At 39.4% G+C, this 18,710-nt stretch overlaps 2 protein-coding genes across 3 annotated transcripts in view; one reads left to right on the top strand and one right to left on the bottom strand.

The window, feature by feature from the left end:
* Positions 1-14,564, bottom strand: part of MIGA1 (mitoguardin 1) — a 33,845-nt gene extending 19,281 nt beyond the window's left edge. The window contains exons 1-7 of the mRNA XM_084211523.1: positions 14,476-14,564; positions 13,510-13,679; positions 11,662-11,839; positions 10,538-10,674; positions 10,184-10,310; positions 9,627-9,763; positions 8,753-8,876 (exon numbers count right to left, since the gene is read on the bottom strand). Coding sequence (XP_084067649.1) covers positions 8,753-8,876; positions 9,627-9,763; positions 10,184-10,310; positions 10,538-10,674; positions 11,662-11,839; positions 13,510-13,632 — 826 coding nt within the window. The 5' untranslated portion in view covers positions 13,633-13,679; positions 14,476-14,564. The remainder of the gene's footprint in view (positions 1-8,752; positions 8,877-9,626; positions 9,764-10,183; positions 10,311-10,537; positions 10,675-11,661; positions 11,840-13,509; positions 13,680-14,475) is intronic.
* Positions 14,565-14,808: 244 nt separating this feature from the next.
* The window catches only part of USP33 (ubiquitin specific peptidase 33), a 37,651-nt gene continuing 33,749 nt past the window's right edge, over positions 14,809-18,710 (top strand). For both annotated transcript variants that reach the window (XM_084211483.1, XM_084211482.1), the window contains exon 1: positions 14,809-14,973. The gene's annotated coding sequence lies outside the window, so the exon portion shown is untranslated. The remainder of the gene's footprint in view (positions 14,974-18,710) is intronic.

Here is an 18,710-nt window from a genome sequence, read left to right as displayed (position 1 = left end):
TGTGACTGGCTTCTGCAAACCCAGCTGCACACAGATTTAAGAACCTAAATTACTAAGACATTTGCTTAATTTTAAGCAGTAAGACTTAAAGAATATCTTAAGTGCCCCACTGACTGGGGCCTACCTGTATTCCACTTGTCCCCAACAATGGGAAAGAATGAGATCAGAATCCTTATAAAGTTGTACTCTATGTAGAGTTCTCCTGAATCTTTAGTTTACTAAATAAGACCAACTATCGAACTTCAACTAAAAAACCAAATTAATAACACTATAAGGTTACCAAATGCATTAATAACAACATATTAATACTTCAATCATAATGCAAATAATTATTAGAGCAACCTGACCATTGCCAATCACCTATGTTATGTACATTCTGTATTATTCAAGCCTTGCTTTTTTTTTTCCCCTTACTCTGGTTTACCACAGGTAACTAATACATTGACTAGACAGCAACTTTAACTACATCTGTTTGAGCAGCTGCTAATCAGTGCCAAGCCATGTGGAAATATGCATACATTTACCTTTAAATACTCACAGCCTTTCTCCATGTAGAACAAGGGCAGCTTTAAATAGCAGGAGAGAGAATAAAGCCTGGTGTGATCAACATGTGCTCTTGAATCAGTTACACCACAGCTCTTTGCTGCAAAACTGGATTATTAGGTAAGGTGGGACATGTGCACAGGCCAGATATCTCACAGAGAATCAGAGACAGTAATTTATTTAAAAAACACTCTGTAGTTTGAAAAGGGAAATCAAAGACGTCTCAAACCCAGTTACTTTTTCTAAGAGTTTTAGCAATTAACTGGACAAATAGATGCATGAGAGAAAAATGACCCATAAATAATAAATTTTACTCCCTCCATTGTTATTGTTCACTTTTGCTATAACTTTCCACAAAAATAAATTTACTCCCACATATAGTTTCAACTTTGAAACATTTCAAGCTGAAACAGAAGTTTAAGAAAATTGTAAGATATTAAAAGGCCATTAGGAATGAAATGCTTACACAAGCTACTTGAGCCTTCCAGTTATAGGGTAAACAATTAAAAAAATCTACCCCAAACTAAATGCTTGGCAAATAAATGTGCAGAGCTGTAGTGATGGGGCACGGCTCGTGCTAGGTAACAAATCCCGTTAACACCAGACTGTGCTGGGTGGATATACCACAACCTTTTATGCCACCTTGATGGGTCAGTCTTCCACTCAGAGGGCAGCAAGACTTAAACATAGTAGATAGATTCATTAAAAAAAGTTCTTAGCTTTTGGGTATGTTCACATGCACACAATGTTTTGATTTCATTTTAAGTCCTTGAAAATAAATTGCAGACAGAAGTGTATCTATTTTAGTTCAAACTACTGAATTGATAAAACTGTAGTGCTGAGATCTGTATTTGCTGATTTTATGATTCTGTTGATAGTCCATTTTGATACTGTACTCCAAAGCAATTGGAAAGCTCAAAGTGTTGTTTCTGCACTTCCAAGACTAAGCTACCAAGCCAAGAGAGTTGATTTCCTTGAAGTCTCTCAAATTCTGAACTATCACTGCCTTTCTCTCCCTGAGCCTGTTCTGGCTCACCTTTCTTCATTTTGCCCAAAAATGTTTCAGACAAGCCTGTCTTAAAAGTAGGCTGCAATGCAAAAAGAGATTGTTTCCAGAGAAGTTCTATAAGAGGAATTGGCCCTATGGACCAAAACATGTTCCTGATCATCAGTTTATATAACCTCACACTGCCAGTATTCCAGCCAGAAAAATAAACACTTATCTCACCCTCATTTATTGCCATCTATCTGATTTTTCCTACCTCTAGAACATTTATACTCACAACGTATACAAACTAATAGAAGTTCACAAACACCTTTTCTAGTAAGAAAAAGAATCTGCAAACTATAACTTGTTAAGAATGCATCATAAAAGCATGAGAGAGGAGAAATAAATTTAAAAAAAAACAACCTCCTGCATTTGGAGGCCTTTTTCCACTTTTATATAACTTTTCAAAATGCAGGCAAGCAGTTATTAATTTAAGCTCTGACATGTGGGGAAAATGATTACTTTACTCAAAAAGAAGGTAAATATGGACTTTTAAAATAGTTTTTTAAAAACTGAGAAAGAGACAATTGCAGCTGCCCACATATTGTAAAGAACAAGCAGAATTAGTTGAGAAGCATTCTGTGTTAGGAGGCCTGAGCAGGGATGCACAGGAACAGCTAACTGAACAAAGTCTGGGAAATAAAATCATGTTGGTGGATTGTGGCTCCATTATAAGCAGCTTTTAGAGCTAAAAGGAGGACCAGCTTGTATTTCATTTGAAGAGAAGTTCCCAAGGGAGAGAGACCTCTTAAGAGAGGAATAATCTGGTCAGAAAAATGAGCAAAGGTGACTTTTATAAACAACAGTTAAGTCCATGTCAGACAAGCAAGTTTTAAATGGACAAGGCAAGACAAAACATGGCAGGAGTCAAGAAGTGAGAGAGACAAGGGCTTAGACAGGAGTTTTGGTGTGGACAGAAAGAAGACAGGGCTTGGGGATGCCATTTAAGGGAAAGCAATGAGGTGTATAAATAGCCTGCACTGCTGGATCTAATGGCAAAGCTGTTGGGCAAACAGTAACGAGAGTCCTCAAAAACCAGAAACATTCTTTCTCATCTTATTGGAAGTGCTTTTGGAAAAACCTCCAAGCTAATTGACCACAGTAAGTGACCTTGACTTCTCCATTGCTGGGTCAGTGGAGAGTAAAATAGAAATTCTTGAGCCGCTGTTGAAAAGATTTCAGCCTCTAGGATTAACAGAAAAATACACTCCATGTTAGCAAATCGCTACAAAAAGATACATATTATGAATTCCAATATTTTTCAGCAGCAGTAACTACACGGTGTGTCTATGCAAAGCAATTTTGCATTTTTAGTAGAGTATTGCCAAAACTAAGAGTACCACTGAGAAAGCCAAGAATTAGAATATTTTTATAGACAAAACGTTTGCAAAACGTTTTTTTGCTTCAGTATTAGTTTGAACTTTTAACGACCAATCTTATTCTATTCCAGGATTGTACCTAGGTGCTTTGTGATAAGGAATTTTATGGACAGCCATTTAGAGAGGAAGTGTTATTAATATTGGACAAAATGCCTTTAAAGGGAAGATTTAAATATTACTGATTAGGGAGGACATATAATCCAATTCAAACATCTGCACTTTGACTATCTCTTCGACATCAGAAATAAGGAGTTGTAGCAATAAGTTGCAATATGAGAGATCTCATGTTTTAGCAGTTACTGAACTTCAACAAAGTGCAATAGCTAAACATTATGTTCAAAATATGCAATTTTTCAATCTAGGATTGGAATAACTTCTCTGGGCTTTTCCTCAGACTTAGAAATATTGTTTTCTTTCCTTTTCCCTCATTTGTTGGGATGAATACATTTTCACACTTAAAAAAAAGCCGTTTTCTTTTGTTTCTAATTCAATCCTGTTTGAGCCACTAGAAATATGTTTAGGCTTTCTCCAAGAAATTAAGAAATTATTTAATGTAAATGTATCCTGAAGGAACAAAGCAAGCCAAAGTTTTCAAGCTAACATAAAAAGTTACACGACTCTAAGTTACTTTATAGTATGCAATACTACTCCCCTAAGTGAAGTATTACAAACTGCTCTTCACTGGAGACTAGGAATTATAACTAAAAACATTTGTTGTATATAGGCAAATAAAATACACTCAAACTAAAATTTTTCCAATAACATTCAGAGGCAGGGAGAAAATACAGGCTGTAGATATTAATCCATGGATAGGCAGACATTACAGAAGTCTGTGTTAACAAATTATATAAAAATGAGTTTTCAACAGCTTCAGTGATTATGCAAAGATTTTTGTTGGTTTTAAGAGCTGCTGAAGAAAAGGTGTCTAATATGTAAAAATCAGTTCTCCAAACAGTTTTGAGACTAGGTTAAAGGCTGTGCTTATTCCCTCCAAAATGCCAGGCATATCTTTGAGTGTGAGAAGAAAATTAAAAAAAGAAACGGACAAACCTTTCAACAAAATCATCCAACAGCACAGACCTTTGTGAGAGATTTTACTGGGGTAGTTCAAACACCTGCTTTGTTTTAAGCTGTGTAACTGATACACAATAAAAAGTAAGTATTACAAAAATTAAAATGTTTTAACACTAAAACATTTTAATATTGGCAAAAAGTTTAAGGGCCAGTGTACACAAATCACCATCAGTCTGAACGCCTGCATTCCTTTTTACAGTAGAAATTAAAATAATAATATGAAGTATTAAGAATTTAGCACTGACAAGGAACCCTACAATTTGAGAATTTTCCCCTCTGACCTGAAATGCTGCTTGTAAGTAAAGCTATTGTTTCTCTCCCAACTCTTTGCATTCCTCCCAAGTTAACTCGACTAACATTTCAGTCTGCTAGAAAAGATCTAAATAGGAAAACAAAAATGCAGAGAGCTTTCTTGAAGGGCAGACTACTCAAAGTCCTGGAAGCTTTTAACCTTCTACACACCTTTACATTCAGCACTCAGAAATAACAGTATGAATATTTTGTTTCATAGTTTTGTGCCAACTGCCTTCTTTCTGACAAGAGTGCAGCCTCATGGCTGTCTCAGGAAAGCTTGTTTGTAGGCTTTCCATGCTGGTTCACAGTACTAAGAGGCACAGCATAAAAACAACCACAGTTTAGCCCTACATATTTCTTTTATTTTCATGTCCAGAAGTACTCTTTCTACAGAAATCCAATTTTAGCTCAGTGATTTATATGATAATACTGAAAGTCCAGTGGAGAATGCAACAACAGTGAACACAATGGCATGCCATTATTTCATCTATTTAAAATGCAAGTATTTTCCAGGGTTGTGTTAATAATTTATAACTCAACAACAGCTTACCAAGTTGAAAATTATTATTTGCAATTATTTTTATTATTATTACTCTTAATACTATTCTACTCACGGGGAGAAAACATATTTATTTACACCTCTGTCTTCTGCACTGCTGAAAGCTGAATATTTAGAAATATCAGAAGTAGCTGTCCTAGGAGGCAGAAGAGAGGCACTTCAGACACAGCACATGAAGAAAGAGAGTGGCTGCAGTGGTAAGCTCTTGTATTCCAACAGGCCCCCAGGTAACTCACTCCTGGCTCTCCCATGTGACACATCACCTCAGCCACCTCCAGAAGGCTGCTGCTTGGCAAATTGTTTATCATGTACAACCAACTCAAAATAGTAAGTGGGATCACAAAGTGAAAAGCAAGTCTGTGGTATGATTTATTGATGGCAGCACCAAGATCTAAATTTGATTTGGGAGAGGGAAATGTTGGGAAGAGTAACATTTAAAGATTTTGAACAGTAGATAAATAGCAGGAGAGAGGTTTCAGGAGCTCCAGAAGTTTGACAGAAGAACTTATAGAGAAAGCCAAAATTGAGAAATTGCTAAAAATTTTTACCTAAGTTTCCTTCTGAACAAATTTGGAGTTCCTTATAAATCAAGTTATAAACATCTTCCATTCTTATAAGTAAGAACAAGAAGTGCCTGTCAGGCATTTATGTAGCACTTGATAGCATCTGTCCAACTGTCAGAGCCTCAACTCCAGCTGTGGCTGATCACAAGCACTCCAGGTAGAGGAAACAGAAGAAAAATCCACAAACCATATCTATCTTTCCTATGTGTAAGAGAAAAAAAAAAACAGAGCTAAACATTTTCTGATTATTGTTGCTGGTGAACAGTTGAAACCCTTAAGCACAAGAGCTGTAAGCTCTTGTAAGCGTTTTTAACGAGCTGTAAGTGTCACCACAAAACGGTTTGGGTTGGAAGGGACATTAAAGACCATCTAGTTCCAACCCTGCCAACACTAGATCAAGTGGCTCAAAGCCCTGTCCAGCCTGACCTTGAGCACTTCCATGGATGGGGCAATTATGAATTTATTAAAGACAAAGACTTTATCTTATTCACTCCAAGGCTCACAGAAGAAACAAAAATAGTAGCAAGGGGAAATACTTAAATGCCAGAAAGACCACAATGACCTCTCGAAGAATGGAAACATCCCCCAAAACAGCACTTAAAAAAAAAAAAAAAAATCTTGCCTCTGAAGTGTGTTGAGGGTAGCTTACTTCAGAACATCACTTGTTTCACATGAACAACTAGGAATTTGATCTAGTTATGACTCTGACAACAAGGTCTACAAATCCCCCAGCACCACATACCTTTTCCATGTGTAAGCAGCTATTCAGAACAAGTCAGTCACCTCTCAGTGTTTTCTTCAATAAGGAGCTGACATGCTCAACATGAACCACAGATTAGCTTGTTTTTCCAAAACATGGAAAATTTTTATGGCTTGTTTTGAGCTGTCTAGAATCTCCAATCTTCTGAAATATGACCAAGAGAAGTGGACACAGTATTCTAAAACCACACCAACCCAAGACTGCGCCTCTGCCTCTATGCTGCTGCTGTCCTTTGCACACAGCCAAAGGTTAGAAAAGTTTTTTTTCTGCAGCAATGTGCAAAGAGCTTACACTGATTATGATGTGTAACTTTCCTAAAGTGTTTCTTCATGATTTTTCTTTTAAAATCTCTTACTTATATGCACAATTCATACCTGCCAGGATTGGTAGTACAAATGCAGTTTGTTACTATTTAAAGAGATTATTCAGATCTTTAATCTTTGCTTTTTGTTAATACAATACCTTAAATGCCCTAAATTATAAATTTTTATCAAGTTCCAGCTCTACAATGATTTTATAATCAATTATATGGTTGATAAAATGAGAGCATTTGACTAAATATCTTCCCTAAAAGGTAAATCTTTCTCTTAACAGTGGGCAAAAATATAAATAAATGTTCACGTCAGTGAGCTAAATATTATCACCTAATTTATGCTGTACCAATTCACCAAAACTGCAGATCTCTCAAAAACCTACAGTCCAAGAAAACTTACCTGCTTTGAAATGGTATCAACTGGCACTAATTAAATACTGCATTATTTTGGCTGTGGTAACAGAACTGCAAATTAGCAACTCTTGTTTCACAGGCATGACATGCTGGAGATTGTTCCAAATTACTAGGAAATGCCCATTTATCTCAAAATCTTAACAAACAAACAAACAAACAAACATCTCCCACTCTCATTTTCCAAGATAAGTGAATAGTAAATGGTAGATTAGGATGCTTTCTTTATCTAATTTCTTTAAGAAGTTTTAGGTATAAATCATCCAGAAAAACATCTCAGCTACGTCTTTTGCCATAAATTATAGTCATTCCTACATAGCATAGGACCCTCCACTTTTGTTTCTGTTCAGAACCATAGTCTGCATTTTGCAGTAGAGTATTATTCTCACTCTTAGTAGTGCAAGAAGGCTGTACTATCTTTATTTCTTTTGATCACTGGGATTTCATCATTTTTTGGACTTGCTTAATCTTGTGACTCTTGAACCCTTCCAGGCATCACAAGCACTTCACAGATTGTCCTTCTGATTTTTTATTAAAACATTCTTAAAAAGTGAGGCATCCTTTAATATACTTGCTGTTCAAGTCAAAAATTCAAGAAAGATAATGATGAAAAGCTCCAAATCCTGAACACAGAAAACAGTATTCACGAAACCAGTTCATTACTTTTTTCCTCACTCATCTGGGCCAGCACAAATAAAATTTAAATAATAAAGTAACTCAAGAGATCACAAATTATTTCTATGCAGAACGTTTTAAAGGAATCAAATTCTCATTCTTGGTAAACAAGAATTTAGTTATCACATCTGAAAATTAAATATTAATTGTAAATACTCCCAGGGTAATCAAACAAAACAATAACTAAACACATTCAGCATTCACATGAAGTCCTTTGAGTACCTTTTTATTCATTTGGCCTGAAGACAGAAATCACAAATGAAATTCTAATTATAATGGGATATACAATGCAACTTGACTGATGGTTTCAGATACCAAAATGAAACGTGCAAATGCTTTTTTGCTCTAAGGGTTACATTTACAGGTGTATGCAGATGAGTCAGAAAGCCAGCTCTGACCTAAATGTAATTCCCCCCTTGTCAAGGCTGTGTTTGGTCGATGCAGGACGAGGAGGGCCAAGAGAGGACAGCACAGCACTGCCACCTCGTGCCAGGCAAGAGGGCTCCTTCCAGACTGAGCCCAGAACGTGCTCTGCCTTTAAACTCCACACTTATTTGAAAACAGATGCTTCATCTTAAATTATGAAAGGGTACAACAGCATTCATCTTTAATATCCAATTCTTTCAATAAAAATAATCAAACTATCTGTAGTTAATCAGCATGTCAGGCAGCAACTACTCATTATATTCGCTGTTGTAACAGCTTAGTCACTCAGAACTGATAAGTTTCACTCACTAGAGATAAGACCTTTGCTAATGGACATCTGCTTCAGATTAAGTCTTTCTAGTTTAATTTTCCATTTTGGTAAAAAAATTATGACAAAAGCATATCAAGTTTCATAGTTCAGAAGATGCATAAAACCTCTGAACACCCAAGCTATAAAAAGGGTCATATATTCTTGCTGTATAAATGTTTAAATACCGAGAAGTTACGAAGAAAACAATTTCCTTTCAATCCATTGTTAGCTAAAATAGAACCACTTCATCAAACACAACATAATAATATAAAGAATGTGATTTTTTTGTTTTTGTTGTTGATTTTCTGATAAATATAATTTTGCTCAGTGGATAGCTCAGTCCTCCCCCCAAGAGCCATAATTACAAGCAAAAAAGATGTAAAGTAGCAGTACTCACCAATATCATTAGCTAGAGCAGCAGGATCAGAGACCCCAAGGGTGGCTTCAAACTCTTCCTGAAGACGATAAGCTCTTTGAAGAAGAGATTCAAGCTTATGAATGAATTCAGCACTAATGATATCCTGCAAGAAGATAGACATTAGGAGCTTTTCTATTTGCTTTCAGCCTGTAAGATTCCTTTTTTAAAATACAAGGATATTAAGCCTTCACAGAGCAAACCGTATTAATTTCCTACAAACTGCACAGCGACACTGTCAGATGAAAACTCCAACATCCACAATATATACACTTTTCAGAATACACATATATTTTATTTAGAGTAATATAAATAAAATCTAAATTTAAAAATTTAATTATCTGTGATATTTGCTGCACTAGAAATAATGAAAGTAACACATATCTGTTTATTTCAAAATATTTTTTAGCATTTAGTTTATAAGAAAGGAGAAAAACAAATAACGTTTAAGCATATTGCTTGTGAATATGCACAAACTGATCATTTTTCCCTGAGACATTTATCTTTGGCAAGCAGATACCCTCTCACACAATCATAGAAGAAAGAGAGGACCCAAGGGATTACGTGCAGGGAAGTTGTCTGCTTGATAGCTCGAAAATACTGTCCAGAAGCAAACACTGATGCATCAGCAATTGCCAAAAGATAAATAATGTTAGTTCCCTTCCCATGCCTTCCTCCAAATAACCAGCCAAAAAAGTGAGAAGAAATGAACTCAGATCTCTTTTAAATACAATACCACTAAACTGGAAATTGAATCAATTGTCAAGTTTCCTAATTGAATTTGCAAAGATTCGGCTAATAACACAGAACAAATAGTCAGGGCAGCATCAGTAGATTACAGATGGGATGTACTCACTTCTACACTTTCTTCTGCAATCGCATCTCCTGCTCCCAGCTTAATGGAACCACAGATTGCTTCATCTTCCACTTGCCTGTTACGAAAAGTTAGGGCCTGCTCCCAGCGCCTCAGTGCCTCCTCAAACAGCTCCATACCTAGGGCAGAGCAGGATCAGCTTCAGCTGCACTCACGTTTTACAGACACAGGAAAATACGTAGCTAAAATAAGCAAAATTATCACAAAGATGTAAGCTGAAACAACATCACTTCCCAGCCTATATCAGTATATACCCAGTACATATTTACCTTCTTTTTGTATAAAGAAACGTGATCATTTTCCCCATGTGTCAGGGCTTGATTTTAAGGATTACTACTGCAAATAGTGGAGGAAAAAGTGTTCTAGAAAACTAACTTTAGATCAAGTATGATTTCATTATTTTATGGAAATGTTCTCAGACGCTTGCCAACAAGACCCTGAGAAAGAACACAGTAATATTTCGTGTCACTTTACCATAAGGCCAAGAAATCATTTACATTCATTGTAAGCAGATTCTGAATATTCTTATTACGACTTACCCATCAAATACAAATTTTCAGGTGTAGTCACTGGAATATTGACAAGCTTAAGGTCATCTTCATCTGCTTTATCCCAGGAATTAGAATTGGCACAAGCGCAACTGTGACAAGAAGTGGCACTCTGAACCTTGAAAAACAGAAGAGAGTATCCTTAAAATCACATTCCTGCCTAAGAGTACATTACATCCAAGCCATCTGCCTAGAAACTGGTTTTACTCTGTGGTAAGGACAGTGATTTCTCAGCATCTCTAGCTGCCTGTGCAGTCCATTCAGGAAGCTTCCTTCAGCTCAGTGAAGCCTTTCGATGTATATCCAATACAACAGATTCAAGAGCCTTAAAACATTTTTACTTACCGAGGTGAGGCTTTGAACTGAACCAGAGTATTTACTGAAAAGTCCTCCATTTGCATAGATACAGGACTGAGATCCTTTTTCCTTGGCAGAGCTCAGAGAAAGAGTCAAGTTTTGTCGACTACTGGAACAACTAGAACCTAAGAGACACATTTATTTTAAAGCTCTTGCAAACTCAAAATAATGCTTCTTGTGCAAATCTGTCAAGAATTGCATTTACTCTTTTCAATAAAATCCAGTTTAAAAGCAAACAACAATTATTCTTTTATTTACAGTTCTACTTGAGAAACTACACATTAGAATTAGCTGTCTGTAACAATAACTACGCATTTTAGCTTAATTATTCACCTATTATGTAAAAAATCAGATCTGAATTTCTCCATATTGAGATACACATGCAAAAATGGCAAAACCCATTGTTAATGTACTATTGATAAAAAGTTTTAATCCTGGCTCATGATTAAAACTTCACCTTTGACAAGAAGCCCAGCTTCTTTACAAGATACTGTAATTTTGTTTCTAATTTGACAAATTCAAAATTTAAAGTCTAAAAATTTGAACCTACTCAGGTGTTCCATCCTATGGAGATGATTAGAGGGGTGGAGCACCTCCCCTCTGAGCAAAGGCTAAAAGCTGGGGTTATTCAGCCTGGAGAAGGTTCCAGTGAGACCGTACTACAGCCTCTCAGTACTTGAAGGGAGCCTCTAAGAAACATGGGAACAGACTTTCCAGCAGGGTCTGCTGCAATGGGATAAGGGGTTATGGTTGTAAAACTAAAAGAGGGGTAATTTACATTAGATAACAAGGAAGAAAGTTTTTACAAGGAGAGTGCTAAAACACTGGAATGGATTGCCCAGAGAAGTCATGGATGCCCCATCCCTGGAAACACTCAAGGCCAGGTTGGATGGGGCTATGATCAGCCTGGTCTAACTGAAGATATCCCTGCTCAATGCAGGGGTTAGGCTGGATGAACTTTAAAGGTCCTTTCCAACCCAAACTATTCCATGATCAAAGGAAAATAGTTTGGTTTACTACTACAGCTATACATACTCACCCCCTCACACAACTTTCTTTCCTCTCCAAGAAAACAACAAAAAAACCCCTAACTTGGGGGTTCCATGACTTACCTTTTTCTGAAGCAGCTGCTTTGGTACACTCTAATACAAGATGAGCTGGTTCCCATGGTGGCACTTTCTTGTTTTTCTTTCCACGTCTTCTTTTAAAGTGATGGGCCAGAAAAATCACAGATATTGCACTCACTGCTGTTACTGTGAAAAGTTTCTTTAACCCCGGGGAAAGCTTTATCTGAAAAAAAAAAAGTGTGATTTAATTGCAAATATACATACTGAGAGACAGACTGCAGCACCAAGAACTATAAAGTATATTGCAAATCCACAATCTAAGCAGATGACTTTCAAACAAAGATTTGGGTTTTTTTAACTTCTTCCTAATGCCAGGACAATGCAGGGCTTCAAGTAAATCTCTAACAGCAAAAAAATACTGAGAAGGAACTCACCTTTCCCAACTATACTACTACTTGCACTGTGAAAGAGTGGAAGATCCTAATGCCAACATTTATGTGGTGTTTCAATTTTAATAGAACATGTATTTAAACACATTTCTCTAAATTAAGTTTCAAAAAAAATTTTATATTTTATTTTGGATCTCTTTCAGTCATAGGTGTATAGGTGTTTAAATTAGTAAATAAGAGCCACAAAGACAAGCAACTTGTATCAAAAACCATTAACAAAATTTGTAACGCATAAAATAACAAGGAAAGTGCCATTTAACTGGAAACCACAGTTCACATTCATAAAATCTTCTGGAAACTCACGCTGCTTGATGAACAGAACACTGGGAGAAAACCAGATACACAGTCCTTGGGCCTCATATGGTGTTTGTGTAACATGATTCCTCATACCAGAGAGAGCACACAGAGCACTCTGGCACTCCTGGTTGCTGTGCTGTTGCTAAAGACTATTACCACTGTGCAATCTGAAGAAACACTGAAAGCTTCTCTCTGCACTGAGTTTACAGTCAACAAGTCAAGCACCTTTTGCTTGTTGAGAACCCTGCCCTTCCTGGTACCATGCCTTGACTGAGTTCTACAACTACCACTGTACACCATGAGGAAAAGGAAATGCCTGGAACACAGCACCAACACAAAACTTACAAAATTTACAAAAGACTACTGTATTTCACAGAAGAGAGTTAACAAACACCTGGGATTAAAATCTATAAGATCACAAAATTAAATGTTAAAACATTGCAGTTTCAAAGAACTGCAAAAAGATTTTTCTAAATTTGTGTGTGCCTACAAACATGATCATAAATTGACTAACACTGAAATGAAAACCTCTAAAAAGAGGAATATTAATAGTTGCACATAAGGGAGTTGCATGTGGTATTTTAAAAGGACATGAGTATGCTGCCACATGAAAAAGAAAAGAGTGATCTGCAGTGAGAGTTTTGAAGTATTTAATATATAGAAAGAAGTGGAAATGAGCATATGCAGCTAAGACTGAGAATATCTTATCCTGGCTTCATATACAGTCAAAGAAAAGTACTTACAGGGAACTGTGAAATATCACATAGCTTTTGCTTATAAGTGTGTGATTCAATACAGTCATTAAAGACCTAGTTTAAAAAGCAGAACTCAATACTCTTATTCAAAATTCAATGACAAATATCTTTAGCTTGTAGATACAAAAAAAATCTACAAGAAAAAAAAAAAGACACTGTTACAAAATGGAGATATACAGACACTGCAGGTAAAGCAGATGTATGATGATGTACTAAGCATTTAGTATCAGAAAAAGACAAAAAGACACTCATTTTAGTGCAGTGTTATAAACGAACTAAACCCCAATGTATTCTGTAAAATTTAACTCACAGTCACAAGAGCACATACAACACTGCAATAAACTTCCAAATGTGTAACAAACGTAATAAAATTTAGATAGTGTATTTATTACCTGGTTAAGAGAATAATACCAGGAAAGGGGAAGATGAAACACCCGTAAAGCTACTGTCCTCAGAGAAAATCGTGTCTCAGTAACAGCTTCTTCTGACATGGCTCCTTCTCTCCCATACCTCATTAAGCAAAATTATCTTGAAAACAATCACAGATGATCTCTGGAAAATTCTGGGAAAAGAAGGATACATACTATGAAAATGTAAAGGATGCATAACTATGGAAGGATGCATCCTTCTTTTAGGATACAACAGAAGCCCAGGACATTTTTATTATACAAGCTCAAATCTCTTCAATCCCAGGTACATGACTTGTTTGATTGACATTTTTGAGCAGAGGCAAGACTTAATGTGGTGACAGCAATTTGCTGGTTCAGCTTAGGCCCCGTTTGTCCAACTGCCGTGCGCAGATGTGCAGCTGTACAACACCCAGGACTAAGGAGGGCTGGGTCTGCTTTCATTAGCCGGCTGTCCCCGTACTACAGCCTCTAAGCCACGTACGGCAACAACCCTGCCTCTGAAACCATGACGGTTCCAAGAATACATGTGCCACCTGGAAGAATTAAAAGATTTGTGAGCAGCTAGAAAAAGTTTATCACATTCAGCGCTTCGTTTGTTTGCAGACACGCCACGAGACGCGACCACTACAGCCTGACGTAATCCCCGCGATGCAGACACACCTCTCTCACTCCCCGATGCTGAACACAAGGCGAAGCCTCCGAACCGCGACGCCGGGACCGCAACCGTGGCACGGCGGGAGGCGATGGAGGCCTTGGGGCAGAAGCCATCTCCGCCGAGCCCGGCCGAGCCCTCCCCAGCCCGGGCAGCCCCGGCATCACGGGCGGGCAGAACCGGGTGCCCCGTACGCTCCTCAGCCCCCTCCCCGCAGCCGCCCGGGTCAAAGCGGGCGCACCTCTCCCCGGGCCCGGGCCGGGTCGCTACAGCTGCCGCACTCAGTTGTCACTTACCTGCCCGCCAAGCACCGGGGCACGGTGAGCTCCCTCCGCTCCGGCCCCGGCGCCGCCCGGAGACCAGCAGAATCCGCTTCCGGCAGAGGGAGAAGCGGCCGCTATGGGGCGGGAGGAGCCGCTACCACGTGAGGGAAACCTGCGGCATCGGGACTCCGCGCCCGCCATCTTTGCTCCGGGCAGCTCCCGCGGAGGGCGGCCGGGCGGGGGCGGAGGGCGCGCCCGGCGCCGCCATCTTTGTGCGGGGCAGCGCTCACATGAGCGGCTGAGGCTCTCGGCGCGGCCATCTTTGTGCGGGGCGCTCCGCGGCGGCGTCGCGGCAGCCGCGCCCGCCCGGCCGCGCGTGTGCGGGGCGGCACCGGCGGAGCCGCGGCCCGGGCGCGCCCAGCTCCGCCACGGCAGCCCCGCTGTCCCCGCAGGCAAGGGCGAGACGCGGGGCTGGTCGCGGTCCGGCTGAGCTCCGGGATCCGTGCGCGGCGCATCCTCCCGGCTGCTCCGGTAAGAGGGGAAGGGCCCGCTTGGGCAGCGGCGGAGGGTTCGGTCTGGCGGGGGCTGGGAGCGCGGCGGGCCGTGTGTCTGGCTGGTCCCACAGCCCAAGGCGTGTTGGTGCGGCGATGGTGGCCGCCCCGGGAGCCGTCCTGGCGGTCCCGCAGGGCCGGGCGGGAGCCGGAGGTCGGCGGTGCCCGGTCCGGGGCAGCGGGGCCGTGTGGGGCGGGACCGCCCTCCCGCCGGCTGCAAGCGGCCACGGAGCTCCGCAGGTCCCTGCTGAAGTTGCAGCTGTGCGGCAGCGGTACCGCGGATACCGCGCAGTCCCTAAACCCAGTAATTTACCGATAAATGGCCCTGTTCGCTCCCCGAGTTAGCCATGCGGATGGATCTTCGGTGTGAGGGGTGGAACAGCCTGGGGGAAAGAGTCCGGGGTGTCACCTAGTGGAAAATCACTGTAGGCTTCTCCTGCGCCTATGCAAAGCCTGAGTTAGGAAAATCCTCTTAGAAATATAGAGGTTAGCTAATGGGTTTCATGGTTTGGATTTAGCGTGGTGGAAGAAAGAAAGGAAAGAGTGGCCTGTATGCTCTGAAAGCCATTATAAAATGAAAGCTTGTCTAACCTTATAAGAGGATATATCCTTAACTCCAGAATATTTTTAAATGTGCTTGCTCTGTGGGAACAGTACTTTAGGGCAGAAAATGAATGTAATGGACGTGACTTATCAATTTGTGTCGTGCTTGAGTGGGTAGCTCTTGGTGCCTGAGGAGAAAGAGCAGGTACCTTTGACCAGGTTACTGAGCACACTTTTGTCATTTAGTGGGAAAGTACGAGGTTTTATGCTAAATAGATATAAAGTAACCTCTCTACCAGAGCTGGGATTGGTGATGTCATTTTTTTAAGAAATGGGATGCACTTGTTTATTGTTGATAGATTAAAAAAGGATAAAAATACAGAGGGATGGCAGATAAAATTCATATTGATTGATTGAATATAAAGGAATCTAGGTCAAGAAATAGGAAAGATGAACCTTAATTTGACACACTAAAAAGACTAATTTTAAAGTTTGGTAAAAATGTCATTCATGTACAAAAGTAATTGAAGGATTTTCTGTAAAGTTTAATAAACAGAGATTTTTAGAAAAGTGATTAAAAAAATGTATCTTAACAATTTATATATGCCTAAGGCTATCACTTCAGTGGGCTTTTGTAGTTTTGAGTGAATGCTGGTGGGTTTTTTCTGAATTGTGAAGAATATTAATATGGTAAGTAATTACTGAACTTCCAGACCTCCTTAGTATTCTAAGTAATTAAGTGTTCAGGTACAAAGTTGCACCCTGTGTCACTCTTGCTTTGTTGCTATAAAATATAAATAAATGTTAAATGAAATTGTTCCAGTGCATCACTGGTAAAATAACTGTGACTGCAACGAAGAAGCCTGAACTTACAGATTGCTGGTTTGAGATGCTGTTATTCAGAGCTGTACTGACAAAATAATAAAAGCCTGTAATGAAGACACAATTGCTGCTTCATGTAATTGATGTCTTCAGAATAATCCTTTTATTCTTAAAATCTTCCATCAGCATTCCCTTACTGAACTCTGTGAAATGATCTGTTAAAACAGCTCCATATTTAGAATATCAGTGGGATACATAAAACATACAATTGTTTTTTTCAATATCTGTTGAAGTGTTAACTACTGTAACTAGGCAGATGACATCGTTAATCCAAAAATTTTTGAAATAATTTAAAATCTGTTTTGTTTCTTTAGGAGATATTGGGTTCCTTACGTGATGCAAAGATAGTTTTTGAGATCAGTTGAATTCAGTAGTGTTTGATGGGAGTTTTCTGTGGGTGTGGTAGACCTTCCATGGTAGGCACCACACAAGTCTGTGATGCTGTGGAATTCTACTGAATAATAAACAGGTTGCTGGTCATGATGCTTTGAATTGCGGTCCACGTTTCTGTGATGGCTCAATTTTGTTTTTCTTGGGGAATGAAAATACTAATCAGGAGCACAAAAAACCCTCCAAGACTGGACTTGAAGAGAATTTTTTCATTGAAGTGTGAGTCTGTGCATGCTCAAAGCAAAATTCTGTTGATGAGTCCTGCTTTGGAACATTAAATGGTTGACTTCACGGGATGGGGTAATAGAAGCATTGAGATAGGTGAACTGCAACCTCTGAGGGGAAGCAATGGATGGAGCTGGCAATAGACTGGGAGAGAAATTCCCCCCCAGATCTGTGAGAAGCATTTGATGAAAACCTTATTGCATGAGTGTGATCACAAGCAGTTGGTGTGGAAGCAGGCTGAGAGAGCTGGGGCTGTTTAGCCAGGAGAAGAGAGGGAGACCTTACATGAGAGACTTGGAGCAGGACTTTAAACAAGGGCAAGGATAGGACAAGGGGAATGTGATAGGACAAGGGGAATGGCTTGAACTCAGAGGACAGGTTTAGGTTAGATATTAGGGAGAAATTCTTTACTGTGAGGGTGGTGAGGCACTGGAGAAGTTGTGGATGCCCCATCCCTGGAAGTGTCTGAGGCCAGCCTGGATGGGGCCCTGGGCAGCCTGATCTAGTGAGTAGCATCCCTGCCCATGGTAGGGAGTGTGGAACCAGATGATCTCTAAGGTTTCTTCCAGCCCAAACCATGCTATGATTGTGTGATCTCACTGGGATCATGAAATGGAGATATGCTCCAGCTTCAGAACAGGAGTATAACACAGAATGCAAGAGAAACTACAAATCCTGTTGGATTATTTTGTTGGTTTTTTTTTTCAAGTACAGAAAATGCAGAAGAACAATTTTTGGATGACGCCAACGCAATGCAGAAGCTGGTGTAAAAGCAGATGTGATAATGAGCTGCAGGGGAAGAAAAGGAATCTCTTCACAGAGAGTAGGAAGTGGTGAAATGGAGGAAGGTCACTGAGCAAGGGAGGGGCTACCCTGGGCTGGCTAGGACTTAGGTGAAGGATGAGTCATGGTCTTGAATTAATTTTACAGTTTTAGACTTTAACAAAAAATTCTACAAAATGTGTTTCTGCAGCTATGTGTGTTAAGCTACCAAGGTTATGGCAGTAGAGTGAGTTATCACAGTGCTGCAAGATGAAAGGAGGTGTGTAAAAAAAATTGTTAACAAAAGGTGAAAGAAAGGCCACTCAGCTTTGTTCATATAATGTCATGTGAAGAATTTGTAAGATTAGCTACACTTCCTCAAGAGAAACTCGCCATATGGGCAGGAATAGGGACCACATCCACAGGCACATGAGTTTGACCAGCTTTGGCCTTTCTGATGATTGTTAGAAGAAGAGAGATGGAGATTGCAGCAATAAACAGAAACTGGAATGAGCAGAACTCCTGGGTTTGGATTTGTTCATGACTGCAGTTTTGGATTTGTGGAGTTTTGTGTATGAAAAGTTAAATACAAATAAAATACAAATCTGGCAGCATGAGGTGAAGTCTCCATTCATTGCTTGTATTACTTGTAATAATACATTCAGAAAGCTTCTGCCATAAAAAAAAATAAGCCTAAAGCTTTACTAATCCATTGTATCAGTCTTTTTAAAGCATTTGTATTAAATAGTCTCACTGCATTTAATATGCTCAGGGCTTTATTTGAAACTCACTTCTCCTTTTTAAACAATTTAAGAGACCTTGCAAACTGTGGAAGATGTAACATGCATTCATGTTGCCATGTCTATTCTGGAAGGGAACCTTACAGTTCAAAGAGGAATTGCTAATATGAGGGAA

Source organism: Fringilla coelebs, assembly GCF_963513975.1.
Source record: "Fringilla coelebs genome assembly, chromosome: 9".
NCBI lineage: Eukaryota > Metazoa > Chordata > Aves > Passeriformes > Fringillidae > Fringilla > Fringilla coelebs.
Note: the sequence above shows the minus strand (reverse complement) of the source record. Positions and strands in the feature narration are given on the sequence as shown.